Source organism: Cetorhinus maximus, chromosome 22 (assembly GCF_964194155.1).
Source record: "Cetorhinus maximus chromosome 22, sCetMax3.hap1.1, whole genome shotgun sequence".
NCBI lineage: Eukaryota > Metazoa > Chordata > Chondrichthyes > Lamniformes > Cetorhinidae > Cetorhinus > Cetorhinus maximus.
Genome location: NC_135900.1, coordinates 7470454 through 7492430, shown reverse-complemented (window position 1 = coordinate 7492430; position 21977 = coordinate 7470454). Strand labels below are relative to the sequence as shown.

At 46.2% G+C, this 21977-nt stretch overlaps 1 protein-coding gene across 11 annotated transcripts in view; it reads left to right on the top strand.

The window, feature by feature from the left end:
• The window catches only part of tspan9a (tetraspanin 9a), a 197531-nt gene that overhangs the window by 161769 nt on the left and 13785 nt on the right, over positions 1 to 21977 (top strand). For all 11 annotated transcript variants that reach the window (XM_078567733.1, XM_078567734.1, XM_078567732.1 and 8 more), the window contains 3 exons: positions 5759 to 5950; positions 10259 to 10333; positions 20553 to 20654. In XM_078567733.1, coding sequence (XP_078423859.1) covers positions 5759 to 5950; positions 10259 to 10333; positions 20553 to 20654 — 369 coding nt within the window. The remainder of the gene's footprint in view (positions 1 to 5758; positions 5951 to 10258; positions 10334 to 20552; positions 20655 to 21977) is intronic.

The window sequence follows — 21977 nt, the reverse complement described above, 5'->3', positions numbered from 1 at the left end:
GACCTCCACAGCTCGGAGACACAGGCCGGGCAATGTAGCTCACAGCTGACGGTGCTCCCAACTGCGTCAGGCTGTTCCCAATGCTAAATTTATCTTATAGATCAATTCAACACTGTACCAATTTAAGAATTATAAACAAACCTGAACAGAAGAAAAGGTGGCATTTTGAGGGAATTTCATTTTAATATAAACATTGCGCTGAGAGTTTGTTATCCTGGTAAGTAATCAGTGGGAGGCTCCCATCCAGGGGGGAGCCAGTGGGAGGCTCCCATCCGGGGGGAGCCAGTGGGAGGCTCCCATCCGGGGGAGAGCCAGTGGGAGGCTCCCATCCGGGGGAGAGCCAGTGGGAGGCTCCCATCCGGGGGAGAGCCAGTGGGAGGCTCCCATCCGGGGGGAGCCAGTGGGAGACTCCCATCCGGGGGGAGCCAGTGGGAGGCTCCCATCCGGGGAGGATCCAGGGGGAGCCAGTGGGAGACTCCCATTCACAAGAGCAGAGACTATGGCTCTGTCTCCATAGATTCTCATTGGATTTTGTATTCTAACTGTAATAGGAATTAAGTGTCTGAACTATGTTTATTTGGATTCTGCTCGTGGTGTGGCTGTATATTTCACTGTGTCAGCAGATTGTCGGTGAGGAGGCAGTCCCAGGCGTTGGGAAGTATTGTCCTTCATATTCCAGCCCTAGAACCCTCTGAGAACCCTACTTTCCTCCAGTTCTGGGACTGCCCACGTCCCTCACTTCCATCGCACTAGAGTATATTATACAGCTACTGGATTGGTCACTGCATACACAGGTCCTCTCAACTGCTGTTTAGATTGATTGGCATCAGGAGCGAATGGCAGGCTCTTGCCCCTTCCCCTGGCCATGCCTCCAGCTGCCTGGGCCCTAAGCTGTAGAATCCTCTCTGCCTCGTTACCTCTCTCTTTCTTCTCCTTTAAGATGTTCACCTTAAAACCTACCTCCGTCTTGTCCTAATATCTCTGTACACGGTTCGGTATCTATGTTTGTCTGGTAATGTTCCTGTGAGGGACCTTGGGATGCTTTACTACATAAAAGTTGCTGTACGAATGCAAGTGAATGTTGTTTTAATCGTCATGCGGATAGAATTAGTCCCGAGATGCCGACCCTTGTCTGAAAGGCCAGGGGAAGGAGCAAGAGTCTGCCATTCGCTTCTGATGCCAACCAATCAAAACAGCAGTTGAGAGGACCTGTGTATGCAGTGACCAATCCAGTGGCTGTATAATATACTCAGTGGGCGTGGGTAATACTGCTGACCAAAGTCCAGCACTGATGACATCATTTCCTGTTGCTGGGATCTTCCTTTGTAACTTACGCCTCCAGTTCTACCAGAAGTGAATGAATGTGTTAATGCATCATTAACCTTGCCATCTGTAATAATGTTGAAGGGTTTCACCTCATTTTAAGTAGCTGACGAATGTGGGCTTTCCCCGGTTAGAGGCCTGACTCTGGCCAACCTGGGTACCCTCAGAATTTTCCATTTCTCAAAGCTAATCTGCAGTTTGATTGTCTTTTCAAAAACCTCCAGAGACACAGGGAAATCTTAACCACAAAGGGCAGGAACCTTGGGGTCAGTTGAGATGTTGAAATTTAAGAAAAAAAAACCCATCTGGCCCAACTCCAACCCCAACCCGTCCATTCTCCAGGTTTAATGGAGGCGAGAGCGCAGACAAGATTTCCACGAATGGTATCGGGTGAGGGATGTCAGTGAGGTGGGCAGATTGGAGAAGCTGAGGCTGTCCTCTTTGGAGAAGAGAAGGCCGAGAGGAGATTTGACAGAGGTGTTCAAAATCATGAGGGGGCTGGACGACGTAGATAGGGAGAAACTGTTCCCATTGGTAGAGAGATCAAGAACCAGAGTTCACAGGTTTAAGGTGACTGGCAAGAGAAGCATAAGCGATAAGAGGAAAAACTTTTTTTAAGCAGCGAGTTGCTAGGATGCATAAGGCACTGCCTTAGCATGCAGCGGAGACAGATACATAAGACCATAAGACATAGGAGCAGAAGTTAGGCCATTCGGCCCATCGAGTCTGCTCTGCCATTCAATCATGGCTGATAACTTTCTCAACCCCATTCTCTCGCCTTCGCCCCGTAACCTTTGATCCCCTTACCAATCAAGAACCTATCTGTCTCGGTCTTAAATACACTCAATGACCTGGCCTCCACAGCCTTCTGTACCAATGAATTCCATAGATTCACCACTCTCTGGATACAGCCATCGCTTGCTAAAGGAAAAAAAAATTGGAGATCTACAGGGAAAAGGCAGGGGAGTGAGATTAACTTGGTGGCTCTTACAGGGAGCTGGAATGTACACAATGGGCTAAATGGCCTCCTTCTGTGCTGTAACCATCCTATGATTCAGTAAGACAGAGGGACAGCAGCTCACCCGATACAGGGGGCAGGTTGGCAATTTAAATATTTCTATGATGCGGACCACTTCTTATCTGACCCTCTTTGCTGGCTTTACAGTGACTGGCAGGGTTTCCTATGGGCAATAAACACTGGCCAGTGATGCTAATATTCCATGAATGAATGTTGGGCAGAACGGCCTGTGTCTGTGCTGTAACTAAACGTAATGATGCAACGTGCAGCACATGTTAAATGTTTCCAAAATTGCTTAAAATGTTCAACCATTTTAACTAAAACTCATTAAATTAGCATTTATCTTTTCATCTTCCGCTCGCTTCGGGTTATTGGTCCCAGTTTAATATTCACTGCCTCGTTTATATATTCAGTGGCTCTAGGGTCATTGGAAGAATTGGAGCCCATTCAGCCCCTTCAGCTATTCCACTGTTCAGTTAGATCTGGGTTGATCTGTCTCCAACTCCGTTTATCCTTAACACGCTTAGCCAACAGAAATCTATGTGTCTCCGTGCTGAAGTTTGGAATTGACCCACATTTATTTTTGGTCAGGGGAGACAATTCCAGTTCTATGTTTTCCAACCTGAGAGAAATGCTTAGAATTCTCTGCCTAATCTAATGTTCTTTAACCTTTTAGGGTGCTTTGTTGATACATAACCCTGAAATTAAAATTATTTAATATTGGGAAAAGTTAAAATGAAGTGAATGTACAAATCGCAATGATGCCGTCAAGCTCTGCATCGGAATGATAAAAATGATTACAATTTAAATATTCCCTAGCAGTGGAAAATAGTCACTGAAGGCAAAACGATACAAACACATTTTTCTTTATCCTTCCATGGGATGTGGGCATCGCTGGCAAGGCCCATCCCTAATTGCCCTTGAACTGGCTTGACAGGCCATTCCAGAGGACAGTCAAGAGTCAACCACATTGCTGTGGGCCTGGAGTCACATGTAGGCCAGGCCGGGTAAAGATGTTGCTTTGTGTTAAGGATAAACGGAGTTGGATACAGATCAATCCTGATCTAACTGAACGGTGGTATAGCTGGAGGGTCTGAATGGGCTCCAACTGTTCCAATTGCCCCTACAGCCACTAAATATCTAAACGAGATAGTGAATATTTAACTGGGACTAAATAACCTGAAATGAGCGGAGGATGAAAAGGTAAATGCTAATTTAATGAATTTTAGTTAAAATGGTCAAACATTTTAAAAACATTTAATGGACATCAGTGATCCAGGTGGATTTTTACAGCAATCGATGAGAGTTCCTGGTTACCATTACCAGATTTCAATTTCGGATTTATTTTGTGAATTTAAATTCCACCAGCTGCTGTGATGGGATTTGAACTAGTGTCCCCAGAGCATTAGCCTGGGCCTCTGGATTACTAGTCCACTGACATTACCACTATGCCACCATCTTCCCAAATTCAGTTTTTGAAAAGCGATTCATGCCTAAAATCCATTCTGTCATGTAATTTGTGTTAAAATCTTCATTCACCCAAGTTTCAATGAAAATGGCACACAGGTTTCACTCTGCAGAGGATTGCTGGAATGTTATTGTGGGGCAGAGATTCCTGACTTCATTACAGTGTTGGTCCAAACATGGACAAAAGAGTTGAAGTGCAGAGTTGGGGAGAGAGTGACTGCCCTTGACATCAAGGCAGTATTGGAAAGAGTGTGGCATCAAGGAGTCCTAGCAAAACTGGAGTCAGTGGGAACCAGGGAGAAAACTCTCTGCTGGCTGGAGTCATACCTAGCACAAAGAAAGATGGTTGTGGTTGTTGGAGGTCAGTCATCTCAGCTCCAGGACATCACTGCAGGAGTTCCTCAGGGTAGTGTCCTCGGCCCAGTCATTTTTAGCTGCTTCATCAATGACCTTCCCTCCATCATAAGGTCAGAAGTGGGGATGGTCACTGATGATTGCACAATGTTTAGCATCATTCGCAACTCCTCAGATACTGAAGCAGTCCATGGTCCATGTCCATAGGCAGCAGGTCCTGGACAATGTCCAGGCTTGGGCTGATAAGTGGCGAGTAACATTCGTGCCAATGACCATCTCCAACAGGAGAGAATCCAACTATCTCCCCTTGACATTCAATGGCATTACCATCACTCAATCCCCCCTCTATCAACATCCTGGGGGTTACAATTGACCAGAAACAGAACTGGACTAGCCATATAAATACTGTGGCTACAAGAGCAGATCAGAGGCTGGGAATTCTGCGACAAGTAACTCACCTCCTGACTCCCCAAAGCCTGTCCACCATTTACAAGGCATAAGTCAGGAGTGTGATGGAATACTCCCCACTTGCCTGGATGAGTGCAGCTCCAACAACACTGAAGCAGTTCGACACCATCCAGGTCAAAGCAGTCCGCTTGATTGGCACCCCATCCACGAACATTCACTCTCTCCACGAGATGCAGCAACTCGCAAGGCTCCTTCGACAACGCCTTGCAAACCCACGACCACTACCAGCTAGAAGGACAAGGGCATCAGATGCATGGGAACACCGCCACCTGGAAGTTCCCCTCCAAGTCATTCACAATCCTGACTTGGAAATATATCGCCATTCCTTCGCTGTCACTGGGTCAAAATCCTGGAACTCCCTGTACCTACACCACATAGACAGCAGTGGTTCAAGGAGGTGGCTCACCACCACCTTCTCAAGGGCAATTAGGGATGGGCAATAAATGCAGACCTAGCCTGTGACATGCATATCCCATGAAAGAATTTAAAAAATTCCTGCTCTATCAATCTGTTTCATCTCTTTACCTTGCTTATGATAGTTTGTTGTCGTTTGCCTGACATTCATCCACTTGATCACCAGCATCAGGAGGTGTTGTGAGCGTTGCTGCCTTTGAGGCTAGCTAAGCGTTCTGCGGCACTTGCTCTCCCTTTATTAACTGATCCGCTATGACGACTATTGCCAGCCGCGCTCTGAGTCAGGGGTTCGAGGCCCACGCCTGGACCTGAGCACAGCAATCTCGGCTGATGCTCCAGTGCTGAGGGAGCATGGCACTATTAGAGTGAAACCGAGGCTCCGTCTGCCCCCTCAGGCAGACATAAAAGAGGTCCCATGGCACCACTCTGATGGCTATAGCAGGGAGTTTTCCCCTGCTGACAATGCCAATATTGATCCCTCAATCAACATCACAAAAAAACAGGTTATCTGGTCATTATCACATTACTGTTTGTGGGATCTTGCTGTGCACAACTGGCTGCTGTGTTTTCTACATTGTACCAGTGACCCTGGACATGGTTTGGTTACCGGGTGGCCATGAAAAGCTGCTTAAATTTTTTTTATTTTCTTGTACTTACTGAGCAACCCAACGTTATTCCTTCTGCATATGATTTATTCTGACTTCTCTCTTCTAGCTCTGTGGCTGTGGACTCCTGGGAGTGGGAATATGGCTGTCAGCAACACAGGGCAGCTTCGCCACCTTAGCGCCAAGCCTGCCTTCGCTCTCAGCTGCCAACCTGCTCATTGCCATTGGGACCATTGTGATGGTGGTTGGATTTCTGGGATGCCTCGGTGCCATCAAGGAAAGCAAGTGCCTCCTTTTAAGTGTGAGTGACTATTAATATCCTGTGCGTGGGACTGAGACAATATTTCATAGCCGCTGGTAATGTGTGTATTGTGTATAGAATTGTGGCTGACTCGTGGCGGAAGTACAAGTGTAGGATTGTGCACAGCGTTCTTGCTGTTTGACATCGCACTCCTGCACACCTTTGCCAAGGACCAGACCTTTCACAGAGGTGATGCCTCCTCGACACAAGTGGAGCAAACCTTTTATGAATTAAGTTAATCTGTGGTCACAATTGTCATTAATAAACCTGGAAAGAACAGCGGGTGGTAGAAGTTGCGGGTTTGGAAGGTGTTGTCCAAGGAGCCTTGGCATATAATGTGGGCAAGTGTGAAGTTATCCACTTTGGTAGGAAAACAGAATGGCGGAGCATTATATGGTGATAGATTGGGAAATGTTGATGTACAAAGGGACCTGGGTGTCCTTGTAATCCAATCACTGAAAGCAAGCATGCAGGTACAGCAAGCAGTTAAGAAGGCAAATGGTATGTTGACCTTCATTGCGAGAGGACTCGAGTACAAGAGCAAGGATGTCTTACTGCAGCTGTTCAGGGCCTTGGTGAGACCACACCTGGAGTATTGTGTGCAGTTTTGGTCTCCTTACCTAGGAAAGGATATACTTGCCATAGAGGGAGTGCAGCGAAGGTTCACAAACTGATCCCTGGGATGGCAGGATTGTCATATGAGGAGAGATTGGGCCGACTAGGCCTGTATTGACTGGAGTTTAGAAGAATGAGAGGGGATCTAATTGGAACATAAAAAATTCTGTCAGACATGGACAGACTGGATGCAGGGATGATGTTTCCTCTGGCTGGGGTGAGGGGGGCCTAAACAAGGGGTCACAGTTTCAGGATATGGGGTTGGCCGTTTAGGACTGAGATGAGGAGAAACTTCTTCACTCAAGGATTGGTGAACCTGTGGAATTCTCAACTACAGACGCTGTGGAGGCCAAGTCACTGAATATATTTAAGAAGGAAATAGATTTCTGGACTCTAAAGGCATGAAGGGGTATGAGGAGAGTACGGTGTTGAGGTAGAGGATCAGCTATGATCATATTGAATGGCAGAGCAGGCTTGAGGGGCTGAATGGCCTACTGCTGCTTCTATTTTCTATGTTTCTGTGAGTTGCTGCAGTGCATCTTGTAGATGGTACATACTGCTGCCACTGTGCATCGGTAGTGGAGGGAGTGAATGTTGATGTTGGTGTACAGGGTCCCAAAGAGAGTGTTGGTTAGAACAAAACTGTAGTCTCACTTTAAGAGCATATGAAACAGGAGCAGGAGTAGATCACACTGCCCCTCATGCCTGCTCTGCCATTCAATATGATCATGGCTGATCATCTACCTCAACATCACTTCCCGCCTGCTCCCCATATCCCTTGATTTCCTGAGAGACCAGAAATCTGTCTATCTCATCTTTAAATATATTCAATGACGGAGCATCCACAACCCTCTGGGGCAGAGAATTCCAAAGATTCACAATCCTTTGAGTGAAGAAATTTCTCCTCATCTCAGTCCTAAATGTTCAGCCCCTTAGCCTGAAAGTGTGCCCCCATGTTCTAGATTCCCCGACCAGGGGAAACACCTCTTAGCGTCTACCCTATCAAGCCCCTTTTAATCTTGTCTGTTTCAATGAGATCACCTTTCATTCTTCTAAACTCCAGTGAATATGGACCCAATTTACTCAGCGTCTGGCCGTAGGACAACCCCCTCATCCCAGGGACCAATTTAGTGAACCTTTGCTGTACCACCTCCAATGCAAGTGTGTCCTTTCTGAAATATGGAGACCAAAACTGCACACAGTATTCCAGCAAAGCCCTATAAAACTGAAGCAAGAATATAAGTATCCTTGTACTCCGATCCCTTTGCAATAAAGGCCAACATGCCATGGGACTTCTGAATTACTTGCTGTACCTGCATGCTCATGTTTTGTGCTCCTTGTACAAGCACACCCAAGGTCCCCTGAAGATCTACATTTACAAGCTTTTTACCATTTTAAGAAAAATGCTGCTTTTCTATTCTTATGAGGAAAGTGAATAACCTCAGACTTCCCTCCATCTGCCATCCTGTTGCCCTCTCACTTAACCTGTCTATATCTCTTTGCAGCCTCTGTGTCCTTCTCACAGCTTACATTCCCACCCACCTTGCATCATCAGCAAACATAGATACATTACCCTCTGTCTCTTCATTTGTCATTAATATAGATTGCAAATAGCTGAGGCCCCAGCACTGATCCTTGCAGCGCTCCACCAGTTACAGTCTGCCAGCTTGAAAATGCCCCATTTAACCCTACTGTCTGCTCCCTGTCAGTTAACCAATCCTCTATCCGTGCTAATATATTATCCCCAATTCCATGAGCCCTCATCTTAGGTATTAACCTTTTGTGTGACACCTTATCGAATGCCTTTTGAAAATCCAGGTATACTACGTCTACTGCTTCCCCTTCATCTACCCTACTAGCTACAATTTGTAAAACCATGCTGTCTTTGATCATGCTATGATTTTCTAAGTTCATTGTTTTAAGACTTCCTTAATAATAGATTATAGCATTTTCTCAATGCCAGGCTAACTGACCTGTAGTTCCTATTTTCCCGCTCCCCCTTTCTTAAATAGCAATTTGCTAACTTTCAATCCACTGGGACCGCTCTACAATCCAGGAATTTTGAAAAATCATAGCTAGCACACCCACTGTCTCTGTTAGAACCCTAGGCTGTAGGCCATCAGGTCCTGGGGATTTGTCAACTGTCAGTCACAGAATCACAGAATTGTTACAATGCAGAAGGAGGCCATTCAGCCCATCATGTCTACATTGGCTCTCCGAATGAGCAATTTACTTAGTGCTATTCTCCCGCCTTCTCCCTGTAACCCTCCACGTTCTTCCTTTTCAGGTAACAGTCTAACTCCCTTTTTGAATTCCTCGATTGAACCTGCCTCTGCCGCACCCTCAGGCAATGCATTCCAAACCCTAACCACCTGCTGCGTAGAAGCGTTTTTCCTCACATCGCTTTTGCTTCTTTTGCAAATTGGTTTAAATCTGTGCCTTCTCGTTCTCGATCCTTAGGTTTCTTCATACCTTTTCTCTGCAGGCATTAATTACTTTACTTTCCTCACGTTTATCAACACCTCGTTTACCCTCTATTTCTATACGTAATTTGTGACTTCAATGAAACTTCCAACTTTGTACACTTTGCAACTCCCTTTCACATTCTGTGCTAATATTTAAACAGAAAGTGGTTAACCGATGTTCAGGGAAGACTTCCGTGGTAATTGACCTTCTCTGTTATATTGAAAAGAAACCCAGTCCCACTAGCCTGTCCTGACAACTACAGGAGAACAGGATTATCTCAATGATTCTGTGCACCCTCACCAAACCCTTGACAATCTGTAGCGGGGGCCCCAAAACTGGACACAGTAATCTAAGTGTGTCCTAACTAATGTTTAGCATTATCTCTCTGCTTGTGTGCTCTCTGCCCCTATTTATAAAACCTAGAGTCTATTTGCTATTTTTTTTCTCTACTGGAAACCCTTACATTGCCTTTAAACCAGCTCCGTTTCTTCCCCATGACTCAGCGATCTGTAACATGATCCCAATATGGTAACGCATCCCTTATTCTATTTCTGACTCTACCCAGAGTCAGAAGCACTATGCGCAGTAAAACGATCCCTTTCTGAGGACGGACAATACGCTTCTCTCTCCCTACGGTCGTCTTCTTGGAATGTAGGCGTCCCTTGGCAAGGCCAGCATTTATTGTCCGTCTCGGATTGCCCTTTTGTAGGTAGTGGTGAGCTGTCATTTTGAACCGCTGCAGTCCATGGGGCGTGGCTACACCCACATTTCTGTACGGGAGGGAGTTCCAGTGTTTTTAACCCAGCCACAGTGAAGGAATGGAGATACCGTTCCAGGTCAGGATGGTGACTTGGAGGGAAGCTTGGGAGATGATGACCTCAGCATTTTTGCCCTTCGCAGTGGGAGATGCCGGTGTGAGTTGCTGCAGCACATCCTGCTCCAGTACCGCCGAAAAGGAAATAAGTAGCCGTGCATCTCATTGCTGTTTCTGGGATCTTGCTGTGCACAGAAGTTTGCCCCTGAAATGACATTGACTGCACCTCATGAGTATGCCATTGATGTGGGGTGTTGTGAGATGGTCTGTGAGATGCTACGTGAATGCAGATGCTGTTTGTTCTTAACCTGTCTAAGTATCAGCAAGGTGATTTGCGTTTCGGGAAGTGTTTGATTTACAGAATTCCCAATTCCTGGCTGGTTGAGTAAAGGGCCCTCTCCTTTCTGTTCCAGTTTTTCATTGTCCTGCTGGTCATTTTCTTCATGGAGCTGATACTCATCATCCTGTTCTTTGTGTACAGGACAGAGGTAAGTGTTTGGCCTTGTGACTTGTTGCCTTCTGATCATTGGAGTAATTTGAATCCTGTTCACCAAACAGAAATATGCCATAGGTTTAACAGGAAAAGGGAACTTAACTCTACAGTAGACTCTTCATTAGAAGAGCTGCTATTTAGGATACAGCAAGTAAAAACTGAACCTCAGGTGTACTAACTGTAATACCAATATATGTGGAACACTAACTACAGGAATCAGGAATACTAACTATGCTAACCGCACTCTCTTCACATACAGTATAAATTGTTGTTTTCCCCTTATATCGGTATTCTTGCAATGTCTTGATGAGTGCAAGACGAAAAGCTTCGACATGTCTCTTTTTTCAAAAATACTTAAATAAAATGTATTAACTACAAAAAATGGAATGAATTAACTGAACTCCCCACTAGATACACTAACTAGAAGTGTTGGTATACTGTCTATAACTACAAATGTTGGACATGCTAACTGAAAGAGTTTCTGATGCAGTTGTGTTGCCAGCACAGGGGTGTCAATAGAGGCCTGTCCCACAAAGAGCAGTCCCTCCTGAAGAGGCCAAAAAAGGAAGCTCCACAATGGAGAAAGCAGAGGTTGTCACGACTCACCTTTGGGATTTGGTTATGCTCCCTGGGATGGTTGGTGTGTGGTAAAACCTTGAGCCAGGTTGAAATCAAGCCCGAAATGGCTGGCCATTACCTTGGAGACTTCACCATCACCTACAAGCCTGTCAAACACAGCAGGCCTGGCAGAGGTGCCACTCTCTCCTCGTCCCTCTGAAGTAAACAGTTTACAATGGAAATGCTGTGTAAATAAAACCCGTTCCAGTTTTAAAAAAAAAACTGCAAGGTTGGATTATATGAACTGAAACAGTTGGCTAAACCCAGTTCTCATATCTTGTAAACCAACAGGCTTAGTTGCACTAACTGAAGAGTGAAATGTACAGTTTTAGCCACTAGTCAACGGGTAACTAGAGATTACTGCACCTGCCTGCTCTCCCCTCTCCATCACTTTCCTAAGTGTCCTGCCTCATTGAGGCAGCTGTGTGTGTGCCTTTGAATTTATGGTGTTGGTGAAGGTCCAACACTGGAAACGTTACCCAGTCGCTCTTCAGGTGCCTTATATTTCCAGCACTCTATAATCACCTGTTTACGTGTCAGCTGGGGCTCAGGAGGTAGCACTCTCGTCTCTGAGTCAGAAGGGTTGTGGATATATCTAATTCATTGCTCTGGTCATTTATATATTTACTGCTTCCCTCTTGGTTTAAAGCACCTCTACACTAAATTCCCACTCTCGCCAAATTCGCAATGTCATTCCATTTGGCAGATAGCCCCAACTCCGTGCCCCCTTCCCTTTGCAGACAGCCAACAGTCGACAAGTGGAGATGTTTCTGTAGCCAACCCCCGGAACTCTGTTGTTTTGCCTGTGCTTCTGTCATCACGTATCTTACTAATGTTTTGTGTGAAATCAATGCAGAGTGACCTGTGATCCAGTTAGATAAGCATTCCTGCCTACGATGTTGCCGTGGTTTGGGCAAGAACCCCATAGTATTTACAAGCCATGTAAACATTTGAGTAAAGGGGGCTGTGGAATTGGCGAGCAAGTGTCTTACTTTGGCTGGGACAAAAATTCAAACCTTTCACATAATTTGCCATAAAAAAAAGAGAGTGCTGGGAAAAACCCAGCAGAGAAACAGTTAACGTTCCGAGTCCGATATGACTCTCCTACCTGCGAGCTTGGATTGTGACGGTTCAGTCAAAACTGGTGGAAAAGCACATCGACTTAAATACCTGTCAAAATGTAAATAGCTATAACATTTCCTTAAAGCATGTGTTTGTGCAAGAGCCAGTTGCTGGGTTCATACTGAAGCTATTTCAATCTGTCCCTGTAATCTGGATTTGCTCGAACTGATTCCATCTGATACAGCAGATGGTGGAGCCTAATCAGGTTCTAAAGAAGGATCACTCACTCCTGTTAAAAGCCTCTGACCTTCTCCTCACTGCTATTACTAATCATACAAACCAGCTGGAACAAGCTGACAAACTGTTTAACTGATGAGAAAGATTTTTCCTGCAGCGCCTTTCAAAACACAGATTTGGCCGGAACTTTAGTTCAAGGATTTCACTGGGATCAGCCCTAACTGTTAGGATAAACCTCCATGTCTAATTTCCAAAGATTCCTTTGTTTGAAAGTGGCGAGGCAACTTTGAGCAAATATGGGGAGATGGTGACGTAGCGGTAACATCCCTAGACGAGTAATCCAGAGGCCCTGGTTAATGCTCCGGGATGGCAGCTGGTGGAATTTAATTTTTCTTATTCATTCACGGGATGTGGGAGTCACTGGCTGGGCCAGCATTTATTGCCCAAACCTAATTCCCCTTGAGAAGGTGGCAGTGAACTGCTGCCTTGAGCCGCTGCAGTCCGTGTGGGGTAGGTACACCCACAGTGCTGTTAGGGAGGGAGTTCCAGGATTTTGACCCAGCGACAGTGAAGGAACGGTGATATATTTCCAAGTCAGGATAATGTGTGGCTTGGAGGGGAACTTCCAGGTGGTGGTGTTCCCATCTGTCTGCTGCCCTTGTCCTTCTAGATGGTAGTGGTCATGGGTTTGGAAAGTGCTGCTTGAGGAGCCTTGGTGAGTTGCTGGAGTGCACCTTGTAGATGGTACACACTGCTGCTACTGTGCGTCGGTGGTGGAGGGAGTGATTGTTTGTCGATGGGGTGATAATTAAGTGGGCTGATTTGTCTCTGATGCAGTTGAGCTTCTTGAGTGTTATTGGAGCTGCACTCATCCAGGCAAGTGGTATTGTCACTGGACTAGTAATCCAGAGACCCAGGGTAATGCTCTGGGGACCCGGGTTGCAATCCTGCGACAGCATTGGTGGAATTTGAATTTGATAGAAATCTGCAATTAAAAAGCTAATGGTGACCATGAAACCATCCTACCTGCCGTCCTTACCTGGTCTAGCCTACATGTGACTCCGGCAATGTGGTGGACTCTTAACTGCCCCCTGAAATGGCCTAACAAACCAACAAAGCTCAAAAAGAGGAATGAAACCGGACGGACCACCCGGCCTCGATGTAGGCACCGGAAACAATAACAGAAAACTCCGCCCTGTCAACCCTGCAAAGTCCTCCTTACCAACATCTGGCACCCGGTGCGGAGGGGGGGGCTGGGAAGGAGGAGGACCTCCTCGTGAACCTGCTCCAGGGCTTGGCCAAGTTGGCCATTAACAGGTCCAGGCAGCGGGCGATCGAGGGGGGAGTCCGACCCGACTGTCTGCCCCTCTTCCGCGTCTACATTCGCGGTCGGGTGTCCCTGGAGAGGGAGCACGTGGTGTCTGCCGGCATCCTCAAGGCCTTCCATGCCCGGTGGGCACCGCGGAGGTTGGGGTGCTTTATCGACCCTCTTAATCACATCTTGATTTGATGTTTGTAAGTTTCCTTTAAACTTTGTCTTTGGTTTTACGGCTAACCTAACTTAGGGGCTGTGTTTACTTTATCCCTCATTTTGTTAATTTAGTTTAATTGTTTGACTCTGAAAGAGTTACCAACATCTGGGGGCTAGTGCCAAAATTGGGAGAGCTGTCTCACAGACTAGTCAAGCTACAGCCTGATATAGTCATCCTCACAGAATCATACCTTACAGATAATGTCCCAGACACCACCATCACTATCCCTGGGAATGTCCTGTCCCACCGGCAGGACAGACCCAGCAGAGGTGGCAGCACAGTGGTATACAGTCGGGTGGAAGTTGCTCTGGGAGTCCTCAACATCAACTCCGGACACCATGAAGTCTCATGGCATCAGGTCAAACATGGACAAGGAAATCTCCTGCTGATTACCATGTACCGCCCTCCCTCAGCTGATGAATCAGTGCTGCTCTGTTGAACACCTCATGGAGGAAGCACTGAGGGTGGCAAGGGTGCAGAATGTACTCTGGGTGGGGGGGCTTCAGTGTCCATCACCAAGAGTGGCTCAGTAGCACCACTACTGACCGAGCTGGCCGAGTCCTAAAGGCCATAACTGCTAGACTGTGTCTGCGGCAGGTAGTGAGGGAACGAACAAGAGAGAAAAGCATACTTAACCGCACCCTCACCAACCTGCCTGCCGCAGATGCATCTGTCCATGACAGTATTGGTAGGAGTGATCACCGCACGGTCATTGTGGAGACGAAGTCCCGCCTTCACATTGAGGATACCCTCCATCGTGTTGTGTGGTACTAGCACCTTGCTAAATGGGATAGATTTCGAACAGATCTAGCAATTCAAGACTGGGCATCCATGAGGCACTGTGGGCCATCCGCAGCAGCAGAATTGTACTCGAACACAATCTGTAACCCCATGGCCCGGCATATCCCTCACTCTACCATTACCATCAAGCCAGGGGATCAACCCTTGTTCAATGAAGTGTGCAGGAGCGCATGCCAGGAGCAGCATCAGGCATACCTAAAAATGAGGTGTCAACCTGGTGAAGCTATAACACAGTACTATTTGCATGCCAAACAGCATAAGCAGCAAGTGATAGACAGAACTAAGCAATCCCACAACCAATGGATCAGATCTAAGCTCTGCAGTCCTGCCACATCCAGTTGTGAATGGTGGTGGACAATTAAACAAGTCACTGGAGGAGGAGCTCCACAAATACCCCCACCCTCAATGATGGGGGAGCCCAGCACATCAGTGCAAAAGATAAGGCTGAAGCATTTGCCACAATCTTCAGCCAGAAGTGCCAAGTGGATGATCCATCTTGGCCACTTCCGGAGGTCCCCAGCAGCACAGATGCCAGTCTTCAGCCAACTCTATCCACTCCACGTGAAATGGCTGAAGGCACTGGATACTGCAAAGGCTATTTGTCCTGACAATATTCAGGCAATAGTACTGAAGACATGTGCTCCAGAACTTGCTGCGCCCCTAGCCAAGCTGTTCCAGTACAGCTACAACACTGGCATCTAAACGGCTATGTGGAAAATTGCCCAGGTATGTCCTGCACACAAAAAGCAGGACAAATCCAACCCGGCCAGTTACCGCCCCATCAGTCTACTCTGGATCATCAGTAAAGTAATGGAAGGGGTCATCAACAGTGCTATTTAGCAGCACTTGCTTAGCAATAACCTGCTCACTGACGCCCAGTTTGGGTTCCGCCAGGGCCACTCAGCTACTGACCTTATTACAGCCTTGGTTCAAACATGGACAAAAGAGCTGAACTCCAGAGGTGAGGTAAGAGTGACTGCCCTTGACATCAGAGCAGGGCCTTGGGACAGGCAGTCAGCAGCACCTGGAGGAGAGTGCGAGAGGAGGACCCTGGGACAGGCAGTCAGCAGCATCTAGAGGATCTAGTCTATCTAGAGGATCTAGCATTTAGTCTATACTCAAGTAAGAGTAAGGATAAAATAAAATAAAAAGTCCATATTTTATTTAGTTAAGATATATCTGGGGAGCTCAGTCCAGCGATTTGCACACCCTGCGTTATGTGGGGAACTCTAAACGCTCCTGGCATCTGGATGACCACGTGTGTAGGAAGTGCCTCCGATTGGAGAAACTCGAGCTCCGGGCTTTGGAGCTTGAGCGGCAGCTGGGGGCACTACGGTGCATTCACGAGGCTGAGAGGTTCGTGGATAGCACATTTCAGGACGTGGTCACCCCGCAGGTTAAGCAAGTGCAAGCAGAGAGGGAATGGGTGACTGCCAGACAGAAGAAGGGGACCAGGCAGGTAAGTGAGAGAACCCCAAAGTGCATCTCACTCGCAAACTTGTTTTTCGGCCTTGGTAAACGGTGAGAGTGATGGTTCCTCTGTGGAGGCCAACCAGAGCAAAGGCCTTGTCACCTTGTCACTGTGGGTGGTCCAGCCACTCAGTGGGGTGAAGAAGTGCGGAAGGGCAGTAGTGGTAGGGGATTCGTTAGTGAGGGGAGTAGACAGGTGCTTCTGCAGCCATAGACGTGACTCCAGGACGGTATGTTGCCTCCTGGGTGCCAAGGTCAAGGATGTTACAGAATGGCTGCAGGACATCCTGAAGGGGGAGGGTGAACAACCAGAGGTTGTGGTCCATGTTGGGACCAATGACATAGGAAGAAAGAGAAATGAGATCCTGCAAGCAGACTTTAGGGAGTTAGGTAGGAAATTGAAAAGCAGGACTTCAAAGGTAGTAATCTCCGGATTACTCCCGGTGCCACGCACTAGTGAGTATAGGAACAGAAGGATAGAGCAGATTAATGCGTGGCTGGAGAGATGGTGCAGGGGAGAGGGCTTTAGATTCCTGGGCAATGGGACAGTCTCTGGGGGAGGTGGGACCTGTACAAGTTGGACGGGTTACAGCTGAACAGGAATGGGACCAACACCCTCGCGGGGAGGTTTGCTAATGCTGTTGGGGTAGATTTAAACTAAATTGGCAGGAGGTGGGATCCTGAAAAGTAGCTCAGAGGGGAGAGAAGCTGAGATGGAACTAGAAGTTAAAATTCTAGTAAGTGAGTCTGGAAGGCAGAGAAAATATAGGCTAGTTAAGAAAGAAGTGAGTTTAGCAAGGCTAAATGGAATATATTTTAATGCAAGGAGCCCAAGGAAGAAGACAGATGCGCTGAGGGCACAGATAGGTATGTGGGAGTATGATATCATAGCTATGGCCAAACTTGGTTAAAAGAAGGACAGGATTGGCAGCTCAGCATTCCTGGTTATAGGGTATTCAGACGAGATAGAGGAGGGGGGGGTTGCAATATTATTATATCAATTATAGCAGTGAGGAGGGATGATACCTTGGAAGGATCATCAACTGAAGCCATATGGGTAGAAGTAAAAAAACTCAAAAGAGGCAAGCACACTTTTGGGTGTGTACTATAGGTCCCCAAACACTCAGGGAGAGATAGAGGATCAAATATGTGATCAAATTTCAGAGAAGTGTAAGAATAATAGGGCAGTAATAGTAGGGAATTTTAACAACCCAAATATTAACTGGGATAGTTTTAGTGTGCAAGGTAGGGAGGGAGCAAAATTCTTAAGTTGCATCCAGGAGAACTATTTTAGCCAGTGTGTAGGAAATCCAACAAGGGAGGGAGCAGTTCTGGACCTAATATTCGGAAATGAGCCCGGCCAGGTGGAAGGCGTATCAGTAGGGGAGCATTTTGGAGATAGTGACCATAACTCAGTTAGAATTAGGATAGTTATGGAAAAGGATAAGGTTGCGCCAGGAATAAAAGTTCTAAACTGGGGAAAGGCTAATTTTACTATGATGAGATGTGATTTGGCACAAGTGGACTGGGAGCAGCTACTTGCAGATAAAACTGTGTCAGAGCAGTGGGAGGCATTCAAGGAGGAAATAGTAAGAGTACAGGGCAAATACGTTCCCATAAAGACAAAGTGGGGGACCAAGTCCGGAGAACCCTGGATGTCAAGGGACATAAAGGTTGGGATTAAGAAAAAAAAGGGAAGCTGATGGCAGATACCGAGGGCTCAACACGGCAGAGTCCTTAGATTAGTGTAGTCAGATCTTTGTTGACCGGTGCGGACACAATGGGCAGAATTGCCTCCTTCTGTGCTGTAGACGTCTATGAGTCTATCAAGGCCATATTTGACCAAGTGTGGCATCAAGGAGCCCTAGCAAAACTGGAGTCAATGAGAATTAGGGGGAAACTTTGCACTGGTTGGAGTCACACATAGCACAAAAGAAGATGGTTGTGGTTGTTGGAGGTCAGTCATCTCAGCTCCAGGACAGTGGCAAGTGACATTCACACCACACAAGTGCCAAGCAATGACCACCTCCAACAAGAGAGAATCCAACCTCCACCCCTTGACATTCAATGGCATTACCATCACTGCATCCCCACTATCAACATCCTGGGGGTTACCATTGACCAGAAACTGAACTGGACTGGCCATATAAATACTGTGGCTACAAGAGCAGGTCAGAGGCTAGGAATCCTGCGGCGAGTCACTCACCTCCTGACTCCCCAAAGTCTGATCACCGTTTTCAAGGCACAAGTCAGGAGTGTGATGGAATACTCCCCACTTGCCTGGATGAGTGCAGCTCCCACAACACTCAGGAAGCTTCATACCATCCAGGACAAAGTAGCCCACGTGATTGGCATCACATCCACAAACATTCACTTCCTCCACCACCGATGCACAGTGGCAGCAGTGTGTACCATCTACAAGATGCACTGCAGGAATTCACCAAGGCTCCTTAGACAGCACCTTCCAAACCCACGACCATTACCACCTAGATAGTGACGTAGACTCATAGACATCTTCTTCCAGACTGAACAGGCTTGAATCCCCTATGTAAAAGCAAAATACTGCAGATGCTGGAAATTTGAAACAAGAACAAACATTGCTGGAAAAGCTCAGCAGGTCTGACAGCATCTGTGGAGAGAAGGACAGAGCTAACGTTTTGAGTCCTTATGACTCTTCTTCAGTTGAGTGCACTGAAGAAGAGTCATAAGGACTCAAAATGTTGACTCTCTCTGTCTCTCCAAAGATGCTGTCAGACCTGCTGAGTTTTTCCAGCAGTTTTTGTTTTGTTTTTGTTTTGAATTCCCTATGCCTGTGCTGCTCCAATCTCCTCTCACATATCATTAATGAGCCTCAGGCAGATTCTCACCACATGACTGGACACATCCCTCCATCCTGAATTAAAACCAAAGGATCAGAGGTATGGCTAAATTAAAGAGGTTATTCGAAGGAAAGCTCATTTAGAGGTGACACTTTGACACTGCTGATCAATAATTGATCACTAAGGAAACCAGACCTGAAGCTTGTTGCTGTCTAAAGACTCTTGGGACAAGTCTAATTGATGGCAAGTCTGGCCATAGGGGAAAAGGAAAGTTCAATTAACATTTGATCCTGGCCCCAACATTTGTTTCTTAAAGACACTGGGCAGCAAACCGATAGCTGTATTTTAAATGATTCTTAAAATGTATTGCATTCGATACCAGGAAATACCTCTCAAATGTGGTGGATTAAAAAAAGTTAATCTCATTACAACCTCCCCTCAACATGGCACTCTCCCCTTATTACAGAACCCTCCCCTTGTTACGGCACCCTCCCCTTGTTACAGCACCCTCCCTTCATTACAGCATCCTCCCCACATTAAGGCACCCTCTCCTCAGTACAGCACCCTCTCCTCATTACAGCATCCTCCCCTCATTACAGCACCCTCTCCTCAGTACAGCACCCTCCCCTCATTACAGCACCCTCCCCTCATTACAGCATCCTCCCCACATTACAGCACCCTCCCCTCATTACAGCACCCTCCCCTCATTACAGCATCCTCCCCACATTACAGCATCCTCCCCACATTACACCATCCTCCCCGCATTACACCATCCTCCCCACATTACACCATCCTCCCCGCATTACACCATCCTCCCCACATTACACCATCCTCCCCTCATTACAGCATCCTCCCCACATTAAGGTACCCTCCCCATATTAAGGCACCCTCCACACATTAAGGCACCCCCTCTTCATTACTGCACCCTCCCCACATTACTGTGCCCCCTCCTCATTACTGCACCCTCCCCGCATTATGGCACTCTTCCTTCGTTATGGAAATCTACCCTCGTTATCACACAGCCCCCTCCTAATGACACTCTCCCTTTGTTACGGTACTTTCCTTTCGTTACAGCACTCTCCCCTCATTACGGCACCCTCCCCTTTGTTGCAGTCCCATCAGTTAATTGTAAGCCAGTTGATTCAATCTGTTGTATAATGCAGCTATGTGGTATCAAAATTTCTTGTGGAGATATCAGGGATTCAGCTGGCAATAAAAGCAAAGGTTGACTAGACCAATGATGAGATTTCACATTGATAGCAATTTGAAACACTCACAATTTGGAACAAATTCATTTAGCCTTGCTCCTACCCTGAACTTAGGATGATCTTTAAATAGCTGTATGGATACAGAATGGGCCTATAGTGTTCTAGGGCCCATCTCCACTGAGTCATCCACCCCAGCAAATCCAACCATAATAAAGTCCCAAAGGGCCTGGAAATGACAATGGTGCAGATTTAATTTACATAGATTTCATTTTGATTTTGTTTCAAATTCCATGTTTCTGGAGAATTGCATTCAATGCAGTGATTCCCATAATGAGATGCTAATGATAACCTGGTTAATGAGGAAAGCTGTGTGTGCATGGAAGTGAATGTATCAATTCTGGAAGAATGAATTCTGCCTTGTTTTCTGTCTGTCTCTGTCTGAAATACGTGCTCTTGTTTTCTAACAGGTTGGAGAGTACGCACGGGAGGATCTAAAGATGGGACTGAGATTATACGGATCAGAGGGGAACGTTGGCCTGACTAATGCATGGAACATCATTCAGACAGAAGTATGTATCAGTTTGCAGTGAAAGAGTTTCTTGGATCTGGCTCTCTAATGTCTTCATCCTACTGACTCCTCACACACCCTTGCCCATACCTGACCTTGACTCCTTAACCTGGTGCATAATGCCCAAGAAAATGTCGGATTTTTACATTAAAGTGCAGTTTCTGATCCATTTTAAACAGTTTTACATTTCACATTTAATAGATTTTGTAGCTAGTCAAAGAAAAAGTGACATTTAGATTTTAACAGAACAACCAGACCATCATCTTCCTGCAGTCAGTCCCCCCCCTGCTCCCCGAGTCTGTGACTTTACAAAGCCTGCCCAAATCCACTCCCCTCCCTCCCTCTGTCCCTCTCTCACTCAAACACTCACTCTCACACACACCCTCACCCAGCCTCTGACACACACACACACCCTCACACATACAGACACATACACCTTCACTCTCTCTCACACACGGGCCCACACACAATGTAATGATGTGGCAGATGATGTGTGCAGGCTGACCAAATCCACAAGGGGAACTTGGCCACGCTATCACAATGGTTTTGCAATTTGTATCTATTATGAGAAGATTTGTGCACTGAATTCAGAAGTAATGAGTCCACTAACACCTTTAGAGATTTTCAAAAGCTAAATTAAAACATGTATTAACAAAAGAAAATATTTCAAGCACATACATAAGTTTACAGTTATTTAATACTATAACAAGTCCAAAAATTTCTAATTAACCTGACTTCCAACTACATACCTTTTTTAAGGCAACAGTCCAAAATAGATTTTAAATTTAAACAATCAAGCCAGCAAGTTTACCACAGCACCCACTCAACAGTGGAATTCCAAAAGCTTTCCTCCACCCTTGGTTACTGGACATAGCAGACTTCCACAAAAGTGGCTGGAGGCTTCCCAAGGCTGTTTTACATGGTACTCTTAGATCTTACATGGCCCCCAACATAGCTTTCCATTCGCTTTATATGTGTTTATTTCTTTAATCTGTAAATTCCAATGTTCTATGTGTCTTTGGAAATTTACTTTTCCCATAATATAAAAATCTTTTGTGTTGCCAATATGGTCAGTACCTTTGGGAAAAATAAACACATTGCTTCTCCTTGCTTACCTTGTTAGCTGTGAACATCCTATTATCCCTTTGAAACCCAAACAACTCTTCACTTATCTAAAAATGTAAATTCCCTTCACACCCTACAAGCTGCCGTCATCCATGTTTACTCATTAGCATTTCAAATGCCTTTGCCCCAAAATTCTTTTGATAATTTCAAGCTTGCCGTCTATCTGACTTTAATTCCATCAAATCAAACAGACAGAACC